Here is a 19,703-nt window from a genome sequence, read left to right on the forward strand (position 1 = left end):
TGACCCCTTGGCCTCACCATCGCCCACTGCCTTTCGTTATCTCTGCCACACAGCAGCTACATCTGGAAGGGGAACACCAGTACCGAGGCCGAGTGCTGGGAAGGGCTCGCGCTTCACCAGCCCCCCAGAAGAAGATCCACATACTTGACTGGGAGCGGGTGCATGGGGCATCACTTCCAAGGGCAGGAGAGGTTCCAGCCGATGGGAGCTGGTGCTCAGGGGGTCAGCCTGCGAGGAGCAGCCGCTGCCGGTGCCGCTCACTGTGGAGCCGCCATCCTGAGCGCTCCCAGCAGGCAGCACCCACCAACGGGACATCCTGCTCCCCATTCCGCGGGAATTGCTCTCCTCCTCCACCAAGCGGAGCCTCCATCCCTCCCCGCCCCCAGCATCCTCCATCCCTCCGTCGCTCCCTCATTCTTCCTGTTTCCCTGGCAACGCCTATCTCACGCTGGAGATCTGTTCCCTCTCTCCCTCTTATCTTCCTCCTTTCTCTTTCATCTATCTCCTAATCTCCCTCTCTATCCTAAACCCCCATCCTTTGCTTCCTTTCTTTCGCTCTCCCTTTTCATCTCCTCCAACGTCTTCTCTATCTCAGGGGTTACAATTATTTGAATCTCACTTTAAAAAGAAAATAATCCACTTCATGAAGCACCGGCCCCGCTCCCCGCAGCCCACCCGCACGGACGGGACCCCTGCCCATGCTCAGGCATGTCACTGTGCTTCAGCACGTCCCCTCCAACCTTCCTCAGGCTGAAATTGATGGGAAAGGGGCACTTGCTGAACATCAGAGACCTGACTGCAGCGGTTTGGCCGCGGGGGCGATGGAAGCACGAGCTGCCCGGGGAGGACACGCTCCTCCATGGCCTGGGGGTGGTTGGAAGGAGCAGGGGAGGCCTGGGTCACTTCCTGGGACCCCCGTGTTGTGGTGGGCAGCACAGCAGGAGCCCATCGGAGCGGGTTTGTTGCCACACGCGCTTCCCCTCTGCCAGGGAACTGCCGTGCACAGACAGACCGATAGAGAAACCTCCCAGAGAGGATGTTCATGCCCGGAGCAGTGCTGGGGGCATTATAACCCCCCATCACCCCCCAGCTGCCACCCCTGAGGAGACCCTGGAGCTTTGCTCAATGGCACAGCAACATCTCTTCTTCAGAGGACCAAACCCATCAGGCTCTGAGCCTGATCCATCAGCACTTCTGCCAGGGCAGCTCTCCCAAAGCAGGACAACGGAGCTGCTAGGAGAGCTCTGCTGGCACCAAACTGCGCCTGGAGAGCAGCAGCTCTGGACCAGCCTCGTCCTGCTGAGCTGCGCAGTGTGTCACCGCGCCAGAGGGAAGGGATGGGACCCACAGGGACCTGGAGAGGTGGAACTGTGTGAACCTCATGAGTTCAACAAGGCCAAGTGCAAGGTCCTGCCCTGGGTCGGCACAATCCGCAGCACAAACGCGCTGGGGGAGATGGGATGGAGCAGCCCTGGGGAGAAGTACTTGAGGGTGCTGGTTGATGCGAAGCTCCCCATGACCCCGCTTCAGTGTGACCCCAGGGACAGGGAGACCTTAGGCAGAAGTTCTTCCCCGTGGGGGTGCTGAGGCGCTGGCACAGGGTGCCCAGAGAAGCTGTGGCTGCCCCATCCCTGGCAGTGTTCAAGGCCAGGTTGGACACAGGGGCTTGGAGCAACCTGCTCTAGTGGAAGGTGTCCCTGCCCGGGGCAGGGGTTGGAGCTGGAGGAGCTTTAAGGTCTCTCCCAACACAAACCAGCCTGTGGTAACTGGTGTCCAAAGGTGTGGGGTGAGCAGTGACCGGGGTCAAGGGGCTGCTTCTGCCCGGACCCCGCGCTCACAGCACGAGCACCCACAGACCTCCCCATGCTTTATGGGGGTGTTTATCAGCGGTTTGGGACCAGCAGTGTCCATGGAGTGGTGAAGAGCAGGGACAATTCCCACCCCAGGCAGCCCTGTGCCATCCCAGCTCGCTTCAAAGGCTCCGCACTGAAACCTCGCTCTCCCTTGGAAAACAGTTTTCTGCTTTTAAGTGAAATAAACAGGGGAAGGAAGACTTTCAAGTTCCTCCTCACTGCAGCAGCTTCGCAGCGACAGAGTCCCTTTCCTCTCCGAAAATAGAAGAGCTATTCAAAAACGATGCGAGGAGAAAAAAAGGAACTGAATAGAGGAAAAAGGAAAGAAAAAAATGGAGCCCCAAGGGGGTGGGGAAAAACAGAATGAAAAGACAGCAAAAGTAAAGAAAAGGGATGAAAAATAAAGGAGGGGGAAGAGAGAGACAGACAGAGAAGCTTTGAAAAGAAAGAATGCTCCCAGCCTGAATACAGTGTGCATGAAAAAAAGAGCGCTTGAAAAGAAACAGCCAGATGAAATGACCTCTCATTCAGCGCCCGTGCCAATCACCACCACAATGTAAATCCTTTCTTCTTTTCTGCATTCTCTCTCTTTCCAGCGGGGGCAGAGGGAAGAGGAAGAAAGGGGAGTTAACTCTCAGCATAGCAGAGAATAAATCTGCTCTTTGCTAACTCCCTGAAAGAGACGTGGAGCTACTTCCAAAAGCACCTCTCCCAGGAACCATACATATGGCTCTGGGAAGGACTATCCCCACCATCGGGGCTCCCAGGGGAAAACCCACCACCCAGGGAAAGCCATGGAGCAAGGAGCCGGAGAAAACCCCTCTGTAGGCACAAGGGTGGCCGTGGAAAGCAGCCGGCGCCAGAGATCTAGGTCAAACCCCAAACCCTGCACGGAAAGATGATGGATGGTTGTGATGGATGCACAACCCAGTTGTAGTGAAGGGTGGTCCAGGGCAGCCCCCTCGCCCTGCAGACCCCAAGCCCCTCCACACATGGAAGCGGGTTCAGACACTGCAGCCAGGAGAGGCCTGATGGGACCAACAAAGATGTCCCACGTGTGAGCCCCAACAGCAGCATCACTCCTGCCCCGGCACCGGTTAATCATAAACTGCCTCAAAGCAGAGCAATAAATGTGGCTCGAGGTCAGAGGAGCCAGAGCAGGAGCTGGAGCACCCTCACAGCATAACCCAGCAGGCTGGTTGGGAAAGGGGAGAAACACCCAACGTGTCGTGAATGTGAGATGTGACACCCCAAAGGGATGTGAAGCGGCCTCTCAGGGTGCAAGGACCAAGGGAAGACGCCCCACTGCAGGATGCCAGTCTCGCTTTCAGAAGCATCGCTGCCCTTATCCTTGGGAACAGTTTCAATGCGGGTGCCGCATGCCCAGTCAGCTCTGCCGCGCTGGGAACGTGTAACTGTGGCTGAAGGGTCAATTAACATGTTCCCAAGTGAGCCAGCACCCATGGGACATCCATCCCCATGAGCACACCATCACCCACTGCAGTTTGCTCCTGGTACAGGGAAAAGATCCCTGATAAGCCTTCGCGGGGCACAGGAACGCAGCACTCACAGCTCAGTGCCACAAGGAACTGCCTCCAGCACATGGAGCCTCCCCTGCAGAGCTCAGGGTGACACCAGGGAAACGCTGGATCACAAACACATTGAGTGCAATGTTCTACAGCCCGCGGGGAAAGGAGGAGGCAGAAGCCAAGCCTTGGGGCAGCCACCAGACCCCCTCCCACCCGCGCCAGGCACCAGGCTGGGCCCTCTGGGAACATCCCAATCCCAAAGATGGGAGAGTCCCATCTCTGGTAACAAGGCTATGGGCTGTGTCACATCATCATGTTGGGAGCAAACCCGAGCGCTCAGCTGCAAACACCGCATCAGTTTCAGATCCACGAGGTGAAGTGTTTCAGATCCTGTTCCGTGCAGCTGGGCCGCCTGGGGAGATGGGGTTTGGGAAGTGGAGATCAGGGTGGGCAGAAGGTCTCCTCCATGAAGTCTGTGAAGTCTCAGCTCGGGGCTGACTCAAGGAATTCACGTGTTGTGCTGAGCCAGATATGGGAAACATGGTGTTCCCAGTGGCCAGGCAGGGTGGATGGCAGCCGAGAGGTCCCGATGGGGCACACACAGTGTGGGAGAGGGGAACGGCTGCACAGCTCCAGGGAATTCCATCGGCTGCAGCGAGGCCACTCCTGCCCCTGCCAGCACACATCGGGGTTCATAGGAATGGGGCTGACACCCCACATCACCTTCACCTCCTCAGAGCTCCAAACAGGCTTCCAAGCACCCATGCACCAGCCCCATCCACAGCCCCTGCTCCGTACACCAGAATGGTCCCAAATCTCCCAGCCCCAAGCAGCAGGAACAGAAAGAGTCTGATTCGAAACACCGAGCTTTGTCATCACGGGAACAAAACCTCCCTCAGCACAGAGCTGAGCCCGACCGAGATGAAAAGTGAGAAGTGGTGACAGGTAAAGCTCCAGCCGGTGAAGTCGGTAACTGATATGGAAAACCCCTCTGGATCCAGGAGGCACCACGCCTGTCTGCACCCAACGTCCCTCTCGCTCCTGGTGACTTCTCTGAGCACCCTGTGCCAGCGCCTCAGCACCCTCACAGGGAAGAGCTTCTGCCTCAGAGCTCATCTCAACCTCCCCTCTGGCAGGTTAAAGCCATTCCCCTTGTCCTGTTCAGGGCCCTGCAGCTCCCAGGCACAAGTACCCCGGGACTGTGGAGGGCGGGAATGTTCCTACCTTTTACTCATCTCAATAACCATTTTAACACGGATCTCCAAGGCTGGGCTGGCCACAGGCGTTTGCCTTTGCTGTGACAGCCCCAGGACCTGCTTGGCGCCCCTCAGCCCCCGTGTTCATCACAACCTACATAACTGCTGTACTTTGTGCTCTCTCCTCTTACAGCGAGAAAGTCCTATAAATACACCAAATATTCAGCTATTGAAATAATTTGCTTATATGTGTCCCCTGTTGATAATCATAAAATGAAGCCAAACCACTCAAACCCCCATAAATCACTTGCTCTCTGCAGACAAGATCTAGTTACCCTGAAGGGCTTCACAAGCATGTGCTGAACGGGGAAGAACCTCAGCAAACAGCCTTGAAGCCACTGATGGGAAAGGGAGAAAGACACGTGAGCAAGGGCTGGAGCCTCCCACGAACAGCCACAGACGAGACACACCAACAGCTCCAGAGTGGTGCAAGGGGCGAACCAAGGGGGGCACATTGCTCAATGCCTGCACAGAGCAGGGAGATGTTTTCTTCCCTGGGAGGCGCTGGCACAGGGTGCCCAGAGAAGCTGTGGCTGCCCCATCCCTGGCAGTGTTCAAGGCCAGGTTGGACACAGGGGCTTGGAGCAACCTGCTCTAGTGGAAGGTGTCCCTGCCCGGGGCAGGGGTTGGAACTGGATGAGATTTAAGATCCCTTCCAACACACCAGTGTGATTCTGATATTTCAGTTCCTACTTTACGATGCCCCCGTTTCAGAGGGCTGAGAGGTCAGTACTTGAGAGTAGAAAGTCCTCTGCGAGGGAAGACTCTCACAATCCCCATGGATTCACGTCCTGGCTGGGAACAGGAGCCCACTCCCTGGAATACCCATCCTTACAACTGTTCCCAAAGGCACCTCAGCCCTGGATGATCCCAGTCCCCCTGGCCACGCTCTGCATTGCCCAGTCCTGGACAAGCGGTGCCGGGCTGCCCGTGCCACACCATGGCCAAATCCATGTCCATACTGCGCCGGGTGTTAAACTGGAGCCGCGGTGGGCGCCGCGAGTGGTGCCGTGGTGCTGTGCAGTGTGGTGGGAGAGCAGCGCAGCGAGGGCAGGGGGACGTGCTGATACAGCCCCAGCACGGGGCAGTGGGGACAGGCCGAGGGTGTGGGAGGGCGAACGGACCCGGGAGCAGCCGAGGGAGTCGGGATTTGACATGAAAGCCGGGAAGGGGCAGGGGGAACACAAGTGGTGCCAGGAGAGAGGGCAGAGCGGGGAGAAGCGACCTGGCATGACGGGGCAAGGACATGAGACAGTGCTGCTGCTGTGGAACAGGAAAGATAAACTTAAAGGCAGGCGGCAGGCGCGCTTCCTCCTCCTCCTCCTTCCTCCTCTGCTCTGCCCAGCTTCCCCCTGCCCTCACCAGGGCAGGACATGGGACAAAGCCTGTCTCTCCCTCACCCCGGGCAGTGCCCATGGAACAAACCGGCCCCGCGGCAGTGCCGGGAGCAGGAAATGGCAGCACCTTGGTGGGAAGGATGTTGATGGCCACGGGCACAGCGGGCACCAGGCCTGCACAGGGTCAGTCCACCCTCCGATCCCCTGTGCCGGTGGCAGCTCCCGCCCTGCCCCGCAGAGCCGCGGTGTCACATGCGTGGGACGAGGAAGTACAACAATGACCAGGTCCACGTGCTGCTGCCCGGTTCGGACCCGGCTTCCCCCAAAGGACGAGCAGAGATGAGGCCGGTAACCAAGTCCTGGTGCTGCCCCCTCGGCAGAGCCGGTCCCTGGCTGCTCCCTGGGCGCTGGTGGCGCTGGGCACAGGAGGGGAGCGCGCAGGGCATCGGGCCCCGCAGGACAAGCTGAGGAACACGGGGAAACGGAAGAAGGGGAGTTTTGATTTTAACTGAATTCTCTCATTTCATCACAGGGTCCGTTAAAACCTTGCCCTGAAGTCGCTTTCCTCACTTAGAGTCCCAAAGCCGTACAGATTCCTGTTATTAGATGTTCCCCACCAGAACGTGTCTGCTTGCACCTCTGTCACAGCTCACGCAGCGCATCAGAGGGATGCTCACTGCTGTGACCCCCAACTGCTGCCACCCCAGGTGGGTCTCAGACCCTTCCCCATCACTCATGCTGTGACCAACCACCTTCTGCCTGAAAACTTGGTGGCATTCCCCGTGGCGTCATCCCTCCTGCTGTACTTAGGGAGCAGCGCCCCATCCATCAGCACCTCCAGGCTGCATCCCAGAGCTCCTCAGCAAAACGCAGGCCTGATTTATGACTGATTCAGTTCATTTATAGCCTTGGAAGGTGAAGAACAGTTACAGGTTTCCCTCCTTCGCAGATCACTGCTCAGCTGCCCGCAGGAATCCCACCATCACCGCACTCCACTACCCTTTGCTCCCTGACCATCACCTCTGAGGTAAACCCATATTTCAGGGACTCCCCCCGCATCCCTCCCCACCAGCGCTGCAGGTGCTGAGCAGCACAGGCCTGGCACGGAACACAGCACTCTGCCCCGCACCTCCCCGGTGCCTCGTCCTCCTCATCCTCCCTCACACCAGCACACGGCACATGGTGCAGATCCCGCGTGCTCAGGGACACCACGGTCCGTGCCACCGGATCCCACAGCCTGGGGCTCCCCAGTGACCGGGAGCCGGTCTGACCATCCGCCAGCCCTGATCGCCCATTTCTCACTCCCAGACAGGCACAAACCCGGTGCCACTTCCCTCTCCCCAGCCTGGGGAGGGACTTTGCCAGCTGCAAGTTAAAAACAACATACTGGGGTTTTAAACCATCTGTAGGACTGCAATGTCGCTCGAGGCTCCCGGCAGCCCCTGGGCTGCAGGATGCACCTTGCTCCAGGTCAGCATCCCACAAGGCCTCCGGTGCTCCAGCACCCTCTGATCCCTTTTTATCCCACGAACAAGCCTCGAGAAGTTTCACCTGAACTTTCTACAAGTTTTACCTTGCCCTGCACGGAGGAGCAACTCGAACACTGCCCGTCTGCCCCATCCTCTGCTGCGGAACGAGATGTGGCTGGAGAAGGAAGGAAGGAAGGAAGGGTGGGAGATGAGGCTTTTCTTCCCACTTGAGAAGGTTCACAGTGATTCAGGATCTAAACAAAAAAGAAGCCTCAACCCCCCCGGTCACCTTTCCTTTTCCCAAGCCTGGGATACTTTGTGAAGAGCACAGTACAAGTGTTCAGAGGAGTGAGACGACGTCCTCGTTCAGAGGACGAGGGCACCGCGGAGGCTTCGTGCTTGCCAAAGAGGTTTTACACATGATGCTTGCACGTTGTTTCCATTAAAAATACGTTCCTGTCACTCTTGTGCTGGGCAGAGCTGAGAGTAAAGACCAGGGAAATTTAAAACTGTGTTTCTTCCCCTTAAAGTTTGGGGAAAAACCCCTGTGTTATATGCTCTTAACACAGGGAGGGATCCCGCTCCTCCATCCAAACCAGGGCAGGATGAGCTGCAGGGAGCCCCCGAGGTTCTCAAACACAGAAACGGCTCCAGCAGGAGCACCTTTCCCGGCTGAATTCGTGCCCCACGCTTGGGGGCAGGAGTGTGTTTTTTAGGGAAAGCCTAAGGATGAGCCGGGTCCCTCTCCCAGCACAAGCACCACTGCGACATGTGAGGGAGGAGGAGAGCTGCGCAGGGGCTGGGGGAGGAAAAAGTGGGACAGGGAAAAAGGGAAAAGGCTCATCAACAGATCCCAGTCCTCTGCCCCCGAGGTCAAGCTCAGGGACCTCAGTGGGGACTGTGACTCATCCCGAGGGCTCCTGGCACATCCCAGCACCATCCTTCACCACGCTGAGCCAAGCACGCCCCGGGACGGTATTTGGGACACCTCACGCGCTGCCCCCGGTGCCGGTGTGCCCGTACCCGGGCAGGGGTCCTGCAGGCAGGGGCAGGAGCTGTGCTCATGGGTCAAGGGGACCCAAACCAGCGGTGGGCAGTGGAGGGAATACACCACTTCCAGCTGCACGGCAGAGCGGGATGGGGGCTGTGCTGCTCCCTCTCCACACCGCGTTTCCTGAACTAGTTTAGAAACAAGAAACCTTCTTTGGATTGAGGTCCAATGAAACCAACTGAAAACACGTTACTGGAGGTCGAACCCGACCCTGCCAACGCCATACGGAACAGATGCAGGGAAAATGCCCCAAATCCCTCTGCTGCAGGTACCCATGTCCGACCCCCCAGTCAGCTCCCAGGTTCAGGCTGCGGATGTGTCCCGGTGGGCAGCAGAGCTCAGGTTATTGTGGTCTCATTTACCAGTTCAGAGGGATGGGATGGCTGTTCACAAGAGCATCCATGGAAGCCCTTTGCAGCAGCGGAGCCTGGGCCAGCCAGACTGTGGGCTCTGCTGGTGTTGGCTCTCACCAAGGGGGACGCACAGGGGTCTGGTCGCAGCCCTGCATCCCACTACAGCCCATGTCTGGAGCTGGGTACCCCAGGGCCTCCAAGGGGTGCTGAGAGGAGAGCCCCCGGGAAAGCTGAGGGTGAGGGGCTGCCTCCAAGCTCAGACCCACTTGTTAAACTCCCGCGTCCGGCCCAGGCCACCTGCACCAACCGCCGCGAGACCGGCACCACCGGAACACGCAGCGTCACGGGGCTGGTTCCGAGCAGCCAGAGGAGACGCCGCCGAGCCGGGGTTGGGACCATGGTGTGGGACCGGGTGAGTTCACCCACTGCTGGACCCAAACCAGGACCCGGCGGGAGGTCAGGCTCTGGGATGCGCCTTCCCGTCCCATCACAGCCCTGCCTGCCCACACAGCGTGCAAGGAAACTACTAATGATTGACTAATTAATTAATTATAACTAATTTAACCACCGCATCCTGTTGATTACAGGAGCTGCACAAACAGAGTTTCCCGAGCAGAGACGCAGCAGACAAAGCAGCCCCCGGCCCGGCAGCGGAGCTGTGCCCCCATCCGTGAGATCCCCCCCGGGGCCATCGGGGGGTTCCAGCCCCGGGAGCTCTCAGGGTGCCTCCATGATGGACCTGCCCGGTGGGGACAGGGCAGTGGGGACCCCCAGAGCCACCCCCAACCCATTTCATTCCAGCCCCCCCGCTGCTGTGGGTGTGGGGGGGTCACACTGGGGCAGCCGGTCCCCTCTGCCTCGAAACTGTCCCCGGACTTGGGGTGAGGTCCAGGCGGCGACCCCCGGCTCTGCCCCAGCCCCGAAGCGGGGAAAGCAGGGGCCGAGGATGCTAGGGGCACGCCGGGGTGCTGCCGGCGACCCTATGACACCGCCCCGGGCACACCCCCCCCCGCTCGATACCAGCGCGGGCTCCCGCCGCCGCGCCCGATACTCCCGGGAAACGGAGGGGGGTTGTTTCGGGGAGGGGCTCCCCACTCCCCCGGTACCGGCCCCGCGGCCGGGCCTCCCCGACCCCCCCCGCCGCCCTCCCGCAACTTCACCGGCCCCGCGGCCGCGGAGAAACTTTTGCGAGCGGCGACCGCGAAACTTGGCGGGGAGCGGGGGGGCGGGCGCACGTGCGGGGCGGGCACCGCCACCGGGACCCCCCCGGGGTGCGTGTGTGTGTGTGCGCGCCCCGCTCCGGTCCCTCGCGCCGCCATCGCGCCCGGCTCCGTTCGCGGGGGAAGGTGGAAGGGAACGGGAAGGCGGCGGCTCCCGGTGGCCGCGGACCGGCGGGGGAAGGTGCGAGGGGTGGGGGGTGTCCGGTCCGCTCCCCCCCTCCGCAGTCGGAGCCGGGGGGTCCCGCGGCCGGGACTCACCGTGCGCTCCGCGGGGCGGCGGCGGCGGGTGCGGGCCCGGCGCTGGGTGCGCAGGAAGGAAGCGGGAGGGACCGCGGCTGACGTGAGGGATGCGGAGCAGCGGCTCCTCCTCGCCCGGCCCCGCCGGCCGCCCTTTATCTCCCCGCCGTGCCCCCGCGCCCCTCCCGGTTCCCCGAGCACCGTGACCCCCCCCCGCACCCCCCCGCCGGGTCCGCCCTCGGTACCGGGTGCGGGGAACAAAGGTGCGGGGCGCGGCTCGGCTGTCGGTAACGGGGATGGGGGTGTCCAATGGGCCTCCCCAAACCATCCCCTTCGTGGTCCCACTGGAGACCCCCAGCCCCTTGGTTTTGTGGGGGGCATCAACCCATAGAAAGATGTTTGGGGAGTCGCGGTGCATCCAGGGTGGACCCGGTGGGCACCAATGGTGATAGGAGTATGGGAACCATGATGTGCACCCCAGAAACCTTGTGGGGGTCACAGCAGCTGAAAACGGCCCCCCCCCAAAACAAGGGATGAGTGGAATTTGGGATGTTGGGGTGCGGGGGGGATGCTGGGCACCCCCAGATGCTGGCTGGGGCTGTGGTGGGTGGGAGAAGGCAGCAGGTCTGGGGCTGTACCGAGGGTCTGGGAGCAGCACCCCGGCTCCCACTGCAAGGAGGATGAAGGTGCACGCGGAGGCCGCTGGGTTCGGCTGGAGCGGTGGAAAAATGGAGATTCTCATCTCCATGGAAGCAGGAGGAGCCGGACAGACGGATGGCAGCAGAGTTGGTGTGGAACCACAGCCCTTTGTCTGGCAGCTGCTGCTCGGCTTCAGTTTGGGTTTTTTCTCATATTCTTGGGTGAAAATCACCCTCACCAGCCCCTTCGAGCTGCCGGTGTCCACAGCGTCCTGCCCCCTCCAGCCACGCATCCCCCGGCCCGTGCCTGTGCTGGGACCGGCGGGGCAGAGACCAGGCCCGGCGGATGCATCCCCTGGAGCCACCGTCCCGCCGCCGTGCCCCCCCACCGCGCCTCGCTGGGGCCCGGTCTGCACCCTAAAGGCGTGCGAACACCGAGGGCTCGGAGCCAGGCGGAGGCAGAGCCGCTCCTTTGGCGTCCCGCTGATGCCCGGCACCCCCGGAGCGGCGGGAGCGGGCACAGGGAACGCCGGGCCGGGGCGCGGGGCCGGAACGGGCTCGGCACGGCCATGGGCAGCGCGGACCGGGGCGGCGGAGACGGGAGCACCCGGCAGCCAATCGGGAGAGGGAGACGGGAGGCTGCAGCAGCCTCAGCCAATGGGGACGCGCAGACACGATTCCGCCGCTGCCTCAGCCGGTCGCAGTCACGGCGCCATCCGGTTGGAAAAGGCCTCTGGGGTGGCCGAGGCCGGCGCTGGCCGCGGCCCCGCGGCCCCGCTGCAGCGGGTGTGAACCCCGCCCCGCCCCGCCGTGACCGCCCAGCGCGCGGCCCCGCGCTCCCGGGGAGCAGCACCCGGCTGCGGCGGCACGTCACCCAGAACAGCCAATCAGAGAGTAGAGGTTCAATCCTCAGCCAATCAGAATGTGGGGACACGATCCTCAGCCAGCTCAGCCAATCAGAATGTGGGGACACGATCCTCAGACAGCTCAGCCAATCCGAATGGGGGGACCGGGCCTCGCCGGTGACCTCTGACCCCGCCGGTAACCCGGCACACGGGGGCGTGTCCTGCGGACGAGCCCCGCCCCGCGCGCGCTGCCGCGGTGTGTCCCCGCGCGGCTCCCGTCGCTCCGCGGCTCGGGCGCCCCCTGGCGGGCCCGGACCCGGGGCAGCGGCGGCGCCACCCGGCTGAGCCCCGAGCAGCGCCCCCCCCCCATCCCCCATCACCGGCCGCTCCCGGGCCCCGGTACCGCGGGCTGGGCTGAGGCCGGGCGCGGGGGGCGCAGGGTCCTCACCGGTGCGGAGCGCCGCCTCCGCCGCGTTTCGGGGTCGGGTGAGGGGCTTTCCGCAGCCCCGGTTCCGCTCCCGGCGCGGCCCGTCCATCCGCCGGGATGATCAACGCCATCCTGGTGTTCAACAACCACGGCAAGCCGCGGCTCGTCCGCTTCTACCAGCACCTGGTGCGGGGCCGGGGGCACGGGGTGGGGGGGGTGGGGCTCGGCTGGGGCTGGGTGGCCGCGTCCTCGGGGGTCCGGTCCCTGCCCGTCACCCGGCGCTGGCCGCGCTCGGTGTCCCGCCGCGGGGCAGCGCCGGGGGAGCGCGGGCGCTGCTCCACGGGTGCCCGCTGCCCGCCCCGCAGGCGGAGGAGGTGCAGCAGCAGATCATCCGCGAGACCTTCCACCTGGTGCTCAAGCGGGACGATCACATCTGCAACTTCCTGGAGTGCGGCAGGTAACGGCGCGGGACGGGCGGCCCCCGGGGGCTCCGCGGCCGGGCCCCCGCCTCACCCCCCGCGTCCCCGCAGCCTGTTCGGCGGCTCGGACTACAAGCTGATCTACCGGCACTACGCCACGCTCTACTTCGTGTTCTGCGTGGACTCCTCGGAGAGCGAGCTCGGCATCCTGGACCTCATCCAGGTCGGTTTCCCCGCCGGTGTGTGCCTCCCCCCCGCCCAGCACGGCCCGTGCCGTGGCGCCCGGCCCCGACACCTCGGAGTGTCCTGTCACTGTGCGTGTGCCCGCTGGAAGCGGGTGAGGAGCTGCCGGGCAGCAGAGCGCCCCCGCCTGGAGCCGCGGGAGAACGCAGCTGCAATGAATTTCCCTAACAAATAGGATCGTAGAAATATTAAGTTTGGAAAAGACCCTTTAGATCATTGAGTCCAACCGTTAATCCCAGAATTCCAGGTTGAAGGGACCTCAAGGACCATCTGGTCCAACCTTTCCAGGCACAGCATGACCTAGGCTGCATGTCCCAGCACCCTGTCCAGCTGAACCTTAACAGTGTCCAGTGCTGGGGAGTCACCGCTTCCCTGGGGAGATTATTCCAGTGGCTGGTTGTTCTCAGTGGGAAACATTTTCCGCTTGTGTCCAGTCAGAATCTCCCCAGGAGTAACTTGTGCCCATCACCCCTTGTGTTTTCCGTGGCTCTGTCTTCTTTGTAGCCGTCCTTAAAATACTGGAACATGGGGATAAGGTCTCCCTGAGCCTTCTCTGCTCCAGGCTGAACGGACCCAGCTCTCTCAGCATTTCCTCACACACTTCCCCGCCCTTGGACCATCTTTGTGACCCTTCCCTGGACCCTCTCCAGCCCATCCACACCTTTTTTTTGTATAGTGGGGACTATACAAACTGAACCCCTGTTCCGGGGGTGGCCTGACCAGCACTGAGCAGTGTGGGACAATGACATCTTTATCTCTGCTTGTGATGCCCCCGTTGATGTTTTCCCCTGCCCTGCTGTTGGCTTTCTCTGCCACAGCTGCACACTGGTCACTCCTGTGGAGCTCCCCCCCCGGGCAGATCCCAGCCTGTGCTGCGCTCCGGGATTGGGATTACTCAGGCATAAGACCTGACACTTGTCCTTGTTGAACTTCATAAGGTTCTCATTAGCCCATCCAGCTCTTCCTGCGGGGTGGATCTCGCTTCCCAAGTGTCTATTTCCCCACTCAGTTTGGTGTCACTGACAAACAAAATAGTGCTACCCTGGCACTGCCAAGCCCACCACAGCCATGCCGCCATGCACCACATCTACATGTCTTTTAAATCCCTCCAGGGATGGTGACTCCACCACCGCCCTGGGCAGCCTGTTCCAATGACAAGCTCTTGTTCCTTGACAATCCTTTCGGTGAACAAATTGTTCCTCAGCTCCATCCTACCCTCCCCTGGCGCAGCTTGAGGCCATTTCCTCTTGTCCCATCCCTTGTTCCTTGGGAGCAGAGACCAGCCCCCTCCTGGCTCCATCCTCCTGTCAGGCAATTGTAAAGAGCTGTAAGGTCCCCCTGAGCCTTCTCTTCTCCAGATTAAACCCCCCCAGGTCCCTCAGCCGTTCCTCATCACACTTGTGCTCCAGGCCCTGCACCAGCTCCGGTGCCCTTCTCTGGCCCCGCTGCAGCACCTCAATGTCTCTCCTGTAGTGAGGGGCCCAGAGCTACAAGTGCATTTAAAAGCAGTGTTCAGACACTGTGAGGCCATCGCAGGAGCTGGGCTCGTGCAGGTTTAGTCCCCGCTCACGGTGACACCTGGGACACAGCACGTGTAGGTCGGGGCTGTGGTTTATTCACCTGCGGGCGCTGGGGCTGTGGTCCTGTGGCAGCGTCCTGCGGTGCTCTCGTGCACTGACCTCCCCTTCTGCCTCCTCAGGTCTTTGTGGAGACGCTGGACAAGTGCTTTGAGAACGTCTGTGAGCTGGACCTCATCTTCCACATGGACAAGGTGGGTTGTAGGCTCCGTGTGCTGCTCTGGGCCAGCGCCTGGCTGCCCCAGAGCCCTGCCCTTCCTGCAGCTCCAGTGGCAGGAGCCAGCCTGGGGCTCTGGAGCCTTTGGGATAGGCTGTCGGTATGTTCAGGGTCACCTTTTGGGGAGATACTGAGATCCAGGTGGGGGAGTTGTCAGCCTGGGCTCACATTGTGTCCTCCCGACGAGAGCGAGCTCTGAGTTGCTGGGCTCTGTTCCGAGTCCATGGGGATGCTGGTTTCGGCTCCGAGCACTCGCCCCATTGTGTTGCTGCTGCCGATGCTGGGTCACTGCAGTCAATGACAGGATCTGTGCTGAGGCTTCACTCTTGGTCTGCACAGGCTGCTGGTGGAGCTGGGCAGGCTCTGGAGCAGTGCAGGGATGTCCTATCTCTTCTCCCTGCGCTGCTGGACCATTGGGAGTCTTGTTAACATTTTACTAGAGCTGCAGGAAAACAGAGGAGGAACAGTGGGAGTGTTTGGAATGCAAAGTGCTTGATAAACCTTTCGTTGAGCCCCAGCCTTTAATGGCTCCTCTTAGCTGGACAGTTTCTGGGTGGGAACCTCTTCTCTTTGATTATCTCATAGATGGGGCTGCAGATAGCTGGTACTATGCTTAGGGGCAAGAGAGATGTAGCTGGCGTGCTGGTCTCATGTTGCTGCTGATAAAGCTTTTCTTGCTTTGGAAGCAAAACAGAAAAAAAGTCAATAAGGCTGTAAAATGCTCCCTCTCTGTTGGCAATTCCAACTCCTGAACTCTGGCAGAGGAGGGGATCAGCAAATCTTGCTGGCAGGGATCCAGGCAGCGAGTGTGCCAGCGCTGGAGAAGGGAGACTTGGGTTTTGCAATGTGCCTGCTGTAAACTCCCGCAGTGCTGCAGTGCTGATTGTCCCATGAGCAGAAGGGCGCTCTCCTTATCGGAGCAGGCAGGAGAGGAAGGAGGAAGCCGGGAGGAAGGAGAGTACCTGCGGAGAAGCGCGGCAGCCACCGGGTCGCCTCTGGCCTCAGCTGGGGAGGACACACTCTGTCGCTCGCTTCGTGGCGTGACTGAGAGCCGGCAGCTTTACACTCAGCCCACAGCAGAGGTTATTCCCGTGTTCCCTGCCTGATTTCCCAGCGGGAATTGCCCTTCCTCTGAACCCTCCTGGCAGCAAAGGGCTCCAAGCAGACAGGAGGTTTCTGATGGGGGAGACACTGGGCTCAGTGGCCCTGAGGCTCTTGCTGCCAGTCAGGCTTGTTTGCTTCCCGTCCTGTGCTTCCGCTGCTTCTTAGCCTTGACTTTAGCCCTTGACCACTGTCGCTTGGTCATCTTGTCTCTCTTTCTATATTTGGCGTGTATTTATGCCTCCCACATTCACACTGAGTGCCCGTGCTCCCGACAGCTTCGTTGCACCATTAGGGAACACGCTGTGGGGTTTTCCATTACTGCCTTCAGACGCACCTCACGCTGTGCCCAAGGTGCAAGGTCCTGCAGCAGGCCCTGCTCCTGCAGCTGGGTGGGCCCCGGGGCTGTGGTTCTTGGGCACCGGTGCTTTTAGGCTGTCAGTTTTGGGAGCAGCAGCCTTGGAGCTGCCGGGATCCCTCTGTCACAAGGGGAGGCTCAGGGGAGGCTGTTGCCCAGCCCCTGGTTGTGCTTTGTACCCTGTGGAGAACGTGAGTTTCACTCAGTAGCTGCAGGGTCCCACAGGGACACAGTTCCTCGGGAAGGGCTGTTTCGATTTGGAAAACAAAACCTGCTTGGGATTTCTGCCCTGCTGGTTGTGGTCCAACTTGGGCTGAGGCCAGATCTTGAAGGAACAACATTTCCTGCAGCCCAGATGCTCTCCTGTTGTGGGAGCTGCAGTGTTTGCTGGGGCTGGGGCTGAGCTGTGGGGCTGCAGCTCCAGTGCTGCTGGTGCCCTGGGAAGGGCTGTCACCCTGGCTCACCCTGCGCAGTACTGATCATGGAATCACACCTTAAAGCTCAGCCAGTTCCAACCCCCTGCCACGGGCAGGGACACCTTTCAGTGGAGCAGGTTGCCCCAAGCCACATCCAACCTGGTCTTGATCCTGCACACGCTTCTGGTGCCATGAGGAGGACGGGGCCCGTGGGGGCATCAGGCTCGCTGCTGGCACAAGGCTGGGCTCCCCCTTCCAGCAAGTTCTCTTGCTGATGTGACTTCTCACAGCACTGCCCTGGCAGCACTGGCCATGCAGCGTTCGCAAGTGCAACCTGCCCTCATGAAGCCATAAACCAATATGATAACTTCAGCATCTTCCAGTAACAGCCTATTTCAAAGAAGTAACCAGGGACCCATAAATCCATTATCTGTGCTGGGTGGTGGCTGGGAAACTGCTGATGTAGCCAGGGGGGCTGTGCTGAGCAGTGGGGCTGGAGGGGGTCACGGCGCCCAGCAAAGCCCAGCTGCTGCCCTGGGCTGCTCCTGTCTCCTTGGGCTGGAAACCAGGATGGGCCCTTGGGGCATCGCTGGCTGGAGGCAGCAGCTCCCTGCCTTGAGACAGCTCAGTGTCACGGGCCTGTCTTTCCTCAGAGTAGTTTGGGTTGGAAGGGACCTTAAAGCTCATCCAGTTCCAACCCCCTGCCACGGGCAGGGACACCTTCCACTAGAGCAGGTTGCTCCAAGCCCCTGTGTCCAACCTGGCCTTGAACACTGCCAGGGATGGGGCAGCCACAGCTTCTCTGGGCACCCTGTGCCAGCGCCTCAGCACCCTCACAGGGAAGAGCTTCTGCCTCAGAGCTCATCTCAATCTCCCCTCTGGCAGGTTAAAGCCATTCCCCGTGGCCTGTCCCTACAGGCCCTTGTCCAAAGCCCCTCTCCAGCTTCTGGGTTCACAGCCTTCCCCTTGCTTCCCTCGCAGGTTCACCACATCCTGCAGGAGATGGTGATTGGTGGCATGGTGCTGGAGACCAACATGAACGAGATCGTGGCGCAGGTGGAGGCCCAGAGCAAGCTGGAGAAGGCAGAGGTGAGCAGCCGTGCTGTGGGGCAGCTGTGGGACACCCGGCTCGTGTCCCCAGTGTCCCCAGTCCCTGCCTGTCCCTGTCCTCAGGGACCAGGCTGGGGATGTCCCTCCCCAGCTTGCTCCTTGCTGTTGAGGAGCGTAGGAGGCATCCTGGGCATGGAAATGGCTGTTCCCATCAAGGTTAACAGCCCTGTTTGTGCTGTTGTTGTGGAGATGGGGCTGTGTGGGGCTGTGGGGCGAGGGCCGGGGCTCACTGGTCCCTCTCTCGGCAGGGAGGGCTCTCGGCCGCTCCTTCCCGCGCGGTCTCGGCTGTGAAGAACATCAACCTCCCGGAGATCCCGCGTAACATCAACATTGGAGACATCAACATCAAAGTGCCCAACCTGTCGCAGTTCATGTGAGCTGCCCCGAGTGTGTGCCGCGGGGGGAGCGGGGCTCTGCGGGGCTCCCCCTGCCCCCCCAGGCCCAGCGCGCTGTGGGGCTGGCAGCGGCAGGGAGCGGCGATGGGCTCAGCGAGGATCCGGTGCCGCTGTCACTGGTACCTGGGCTTGGTTCTGCTCCCTGATGTCCCATCACAAAGGGCGTCCTTCCTTCCCCTCCCTCCCTGGGAATGTGCAGCCTGTCTCCCTGCTGTGGGGGGAAGAGCCAGCTCCTGCCTCTCCCAGCACCTCCTGGGATTCCCGGCTGTAAAAATGCACTTGTAGCTGATGGCTCCTGGGTTGTTGCCCTCTATCCCAGCGCCTGCCCTGGTCCTTGTACTGGGCAGAACCAGCCTGGCTGGGGTTGTTCCTTGGGGCTCCATGAACTCTGGAGCTGGAGCCAGCTTGGGGGGTACCTGTGGGGCCCAAAGCTTGTAGGGTCAGGCCAGGCCAGGCTGGGGTCTCCCTGGAGCACGTCCCTGTCTCCTAATAAACACCACGTGAACCTGTGTCTGCTGTGGGTGCTGCTGGCCCGGCCTGGGGAGAGCACCGGGGAGGGCCGGGGTCTCTGTGCAGCTCATGGCTGCTCAGGTGCTGTGTGGGGTGGGAAATGGGGCCCGGGACCCCCTGGGCTGGGGCTTGTGTCCTGCCATGGCTGGAGGTCCTGGGGCTTGGGGTGCAGGGGTCCCTGTGCAGCGGGAGCTGCTTGGTTGGGTGCCCCATGCCCTTGGCTCTGCCGGGGCTCCATCTGGCCACCAGGCTCCGGGCTGGCTCCGGGGCCCCTTCCTCTGCTTCCCCCGGCCCATGCGAGCTGAGCTCCGGCGCTGCCTCCACTTCCCCTGGCAGGGAAACCGTGACTCTGCCTGGAAGGAATTTTCCTGCTGTCTCCCCTCCCTGCAGCTTAACCCTTCCCCAGCTGGCCATGAGCCACCGCCGGCTCCTGAGGTCAAGGAGTTGGGCAACCTGCTGCTTCCTCTTCTTTGCCAGCCCTCCTTCTCCTCCTCCTTCTCGTGTGGCTGCCGGAGCAGCGTGGTGGAGGGAGCGGGTGAGTGGTGCTCTGGGCTGTGTCCCAGGGTCTGGTTGGCACTGGGATGGTTGGATGGGATCTGGTTGGATTTGGCTTGCCCATGGCAAGGAGCTTGGCGTGGTGCCTGTGTCCTGCTCCGGTGCCGGGGTCAATGTGGGGCACGCGGCGGTGGCTGTTCTGTGCCTGTGTCCAGCCCCACTGCAGGATATGTCCGGCCACACGCGCTTCTCTGCGGCCGGGGGCTGTTCATGTGCTGCCGGTAACGGCTCCAGCCTCGCTGCCCCTTCCCATATCCTGCCCCGGGTCTGCGGGAGGAGCAAGGGCCGTGCCGGGGCAGGGCGAGTCCCGTGCGGGTCCTGCCCGCGCCAGGGGAACAGGCAGAGGCCACAGGGCGGTTGGTGCTTCACTCTGGCCCCATCTCCCCACCCGGAGGCTGCAGCCCTGACCCCGGTGGGAGCCTCGGGGCTGGCACAGTGGCTGTGGGGGACCCGGGACAGGACCCCCAGTAACCTGGCAGAGCTGAAGGTGAGACCTGGCTCCGGCTGTGGGCAGCAGCATTCCTGCCGTCACGAGGGGCTGCGGATGGGCCAAGAGACCCCTCCTGCACCCCAGTGCGAGCTGGGGG

The 19,703-nt window shown here is 61.5% G+C and overlaps 2 protein-coding genes across 3 annotated transcripts in view; one reads left to right on the plus strand and one right to left on the minus strand.

The window, feature by feature from the left end:
* ZNF710 (zinc finger protein 710) overlaps positions 1-10,419 on the minus strand; it is a 22,753-nt gene extending 12,334 nt beyond the window's left edge. The window contains exon 1 of the mRNA XM_030497871.1: positions 10,327-10,419. The gene's annotated coding sequence lies outside the window, so the exon portion shown is untranslated. The remainder of the gene's footprint in view (positions 1-10,326) is intronic.
* Positions 10,014-18,561, plus strand: LOC115612948 (AP-3 complex subunit sigma-2). 2 transcript variants are annotated; one of them, XM_030497874.1, is made up of 7 exons: positions 10,014-10,023; positions 12,325-12,401; positions 12,581-12,672; positions 12,746-12,857; positions 14,577-14,648; positions 17,528-17,635; positions 17,905-18,561. In XM_030497874.1, the coding sequence occupies exons 2-7, from the start codon at positions 12,333-12,335 to the stop codon at positions 18,031-18,033; spliced, it is 582 nt and encodes a 193-aa protein (XP_030353734.1). In that variant the 5' UTR covers positions 10,014-10,023; positions 12,325-12,332; the 3' UTR covers positions 18,034-18,561. The 2 variants fall into 2 exon arrangements, with proteins under 2 accessions (XP_030353734.1, XP_030353733.1); XM_030497873.1 differs by lacking the exon at positions 10,014-10,023 and having other exon boundaries at positions 12,017-12,401.
* The last annotated feature ends 1,142 nt before the right edge of the window (positions 18,562-19,703 follow it).

This window comes from Strigops habroptila, chromosome 9 (assembly GCF_004027225.2).
Source record: "Strigops habroptila isolate Jane chromosome 9, bStrHab1.2.pri, whole genome shotgun sequence".
Classification (NCBI taxonomy): Eukaryota; Metazoa; Chordata; class Aves; order Psittaciformes; family Psittacidae; genus Strigops; species Strigops habroptila.

Bases quoted from the DNA above. Each gene is read 5' to 3' on its own strand.
- LOC115612948 (XM_030497874.1), top strand. From the start codon at position 12,333: ATGATCAACGCCATCCTGGTGTTCAACAACCACGGCAAGCCGCGGCTC. The intron at 12,402-12,580 runs GTGCGGGGCCGG...CCCGCCCCGCAG, and splicing joins TCCGCTTCTACCAGCACCTG to GCGGAGGAGGTGCAGCAGCA. The intron at 12,673-12,745 runs GTAACGGCGCGG...GCGTCCCCGCAG, and splicing joins AACTTCCTGGAGTGCGGCAG to CCTGTTCGGCGGCTCGGACT.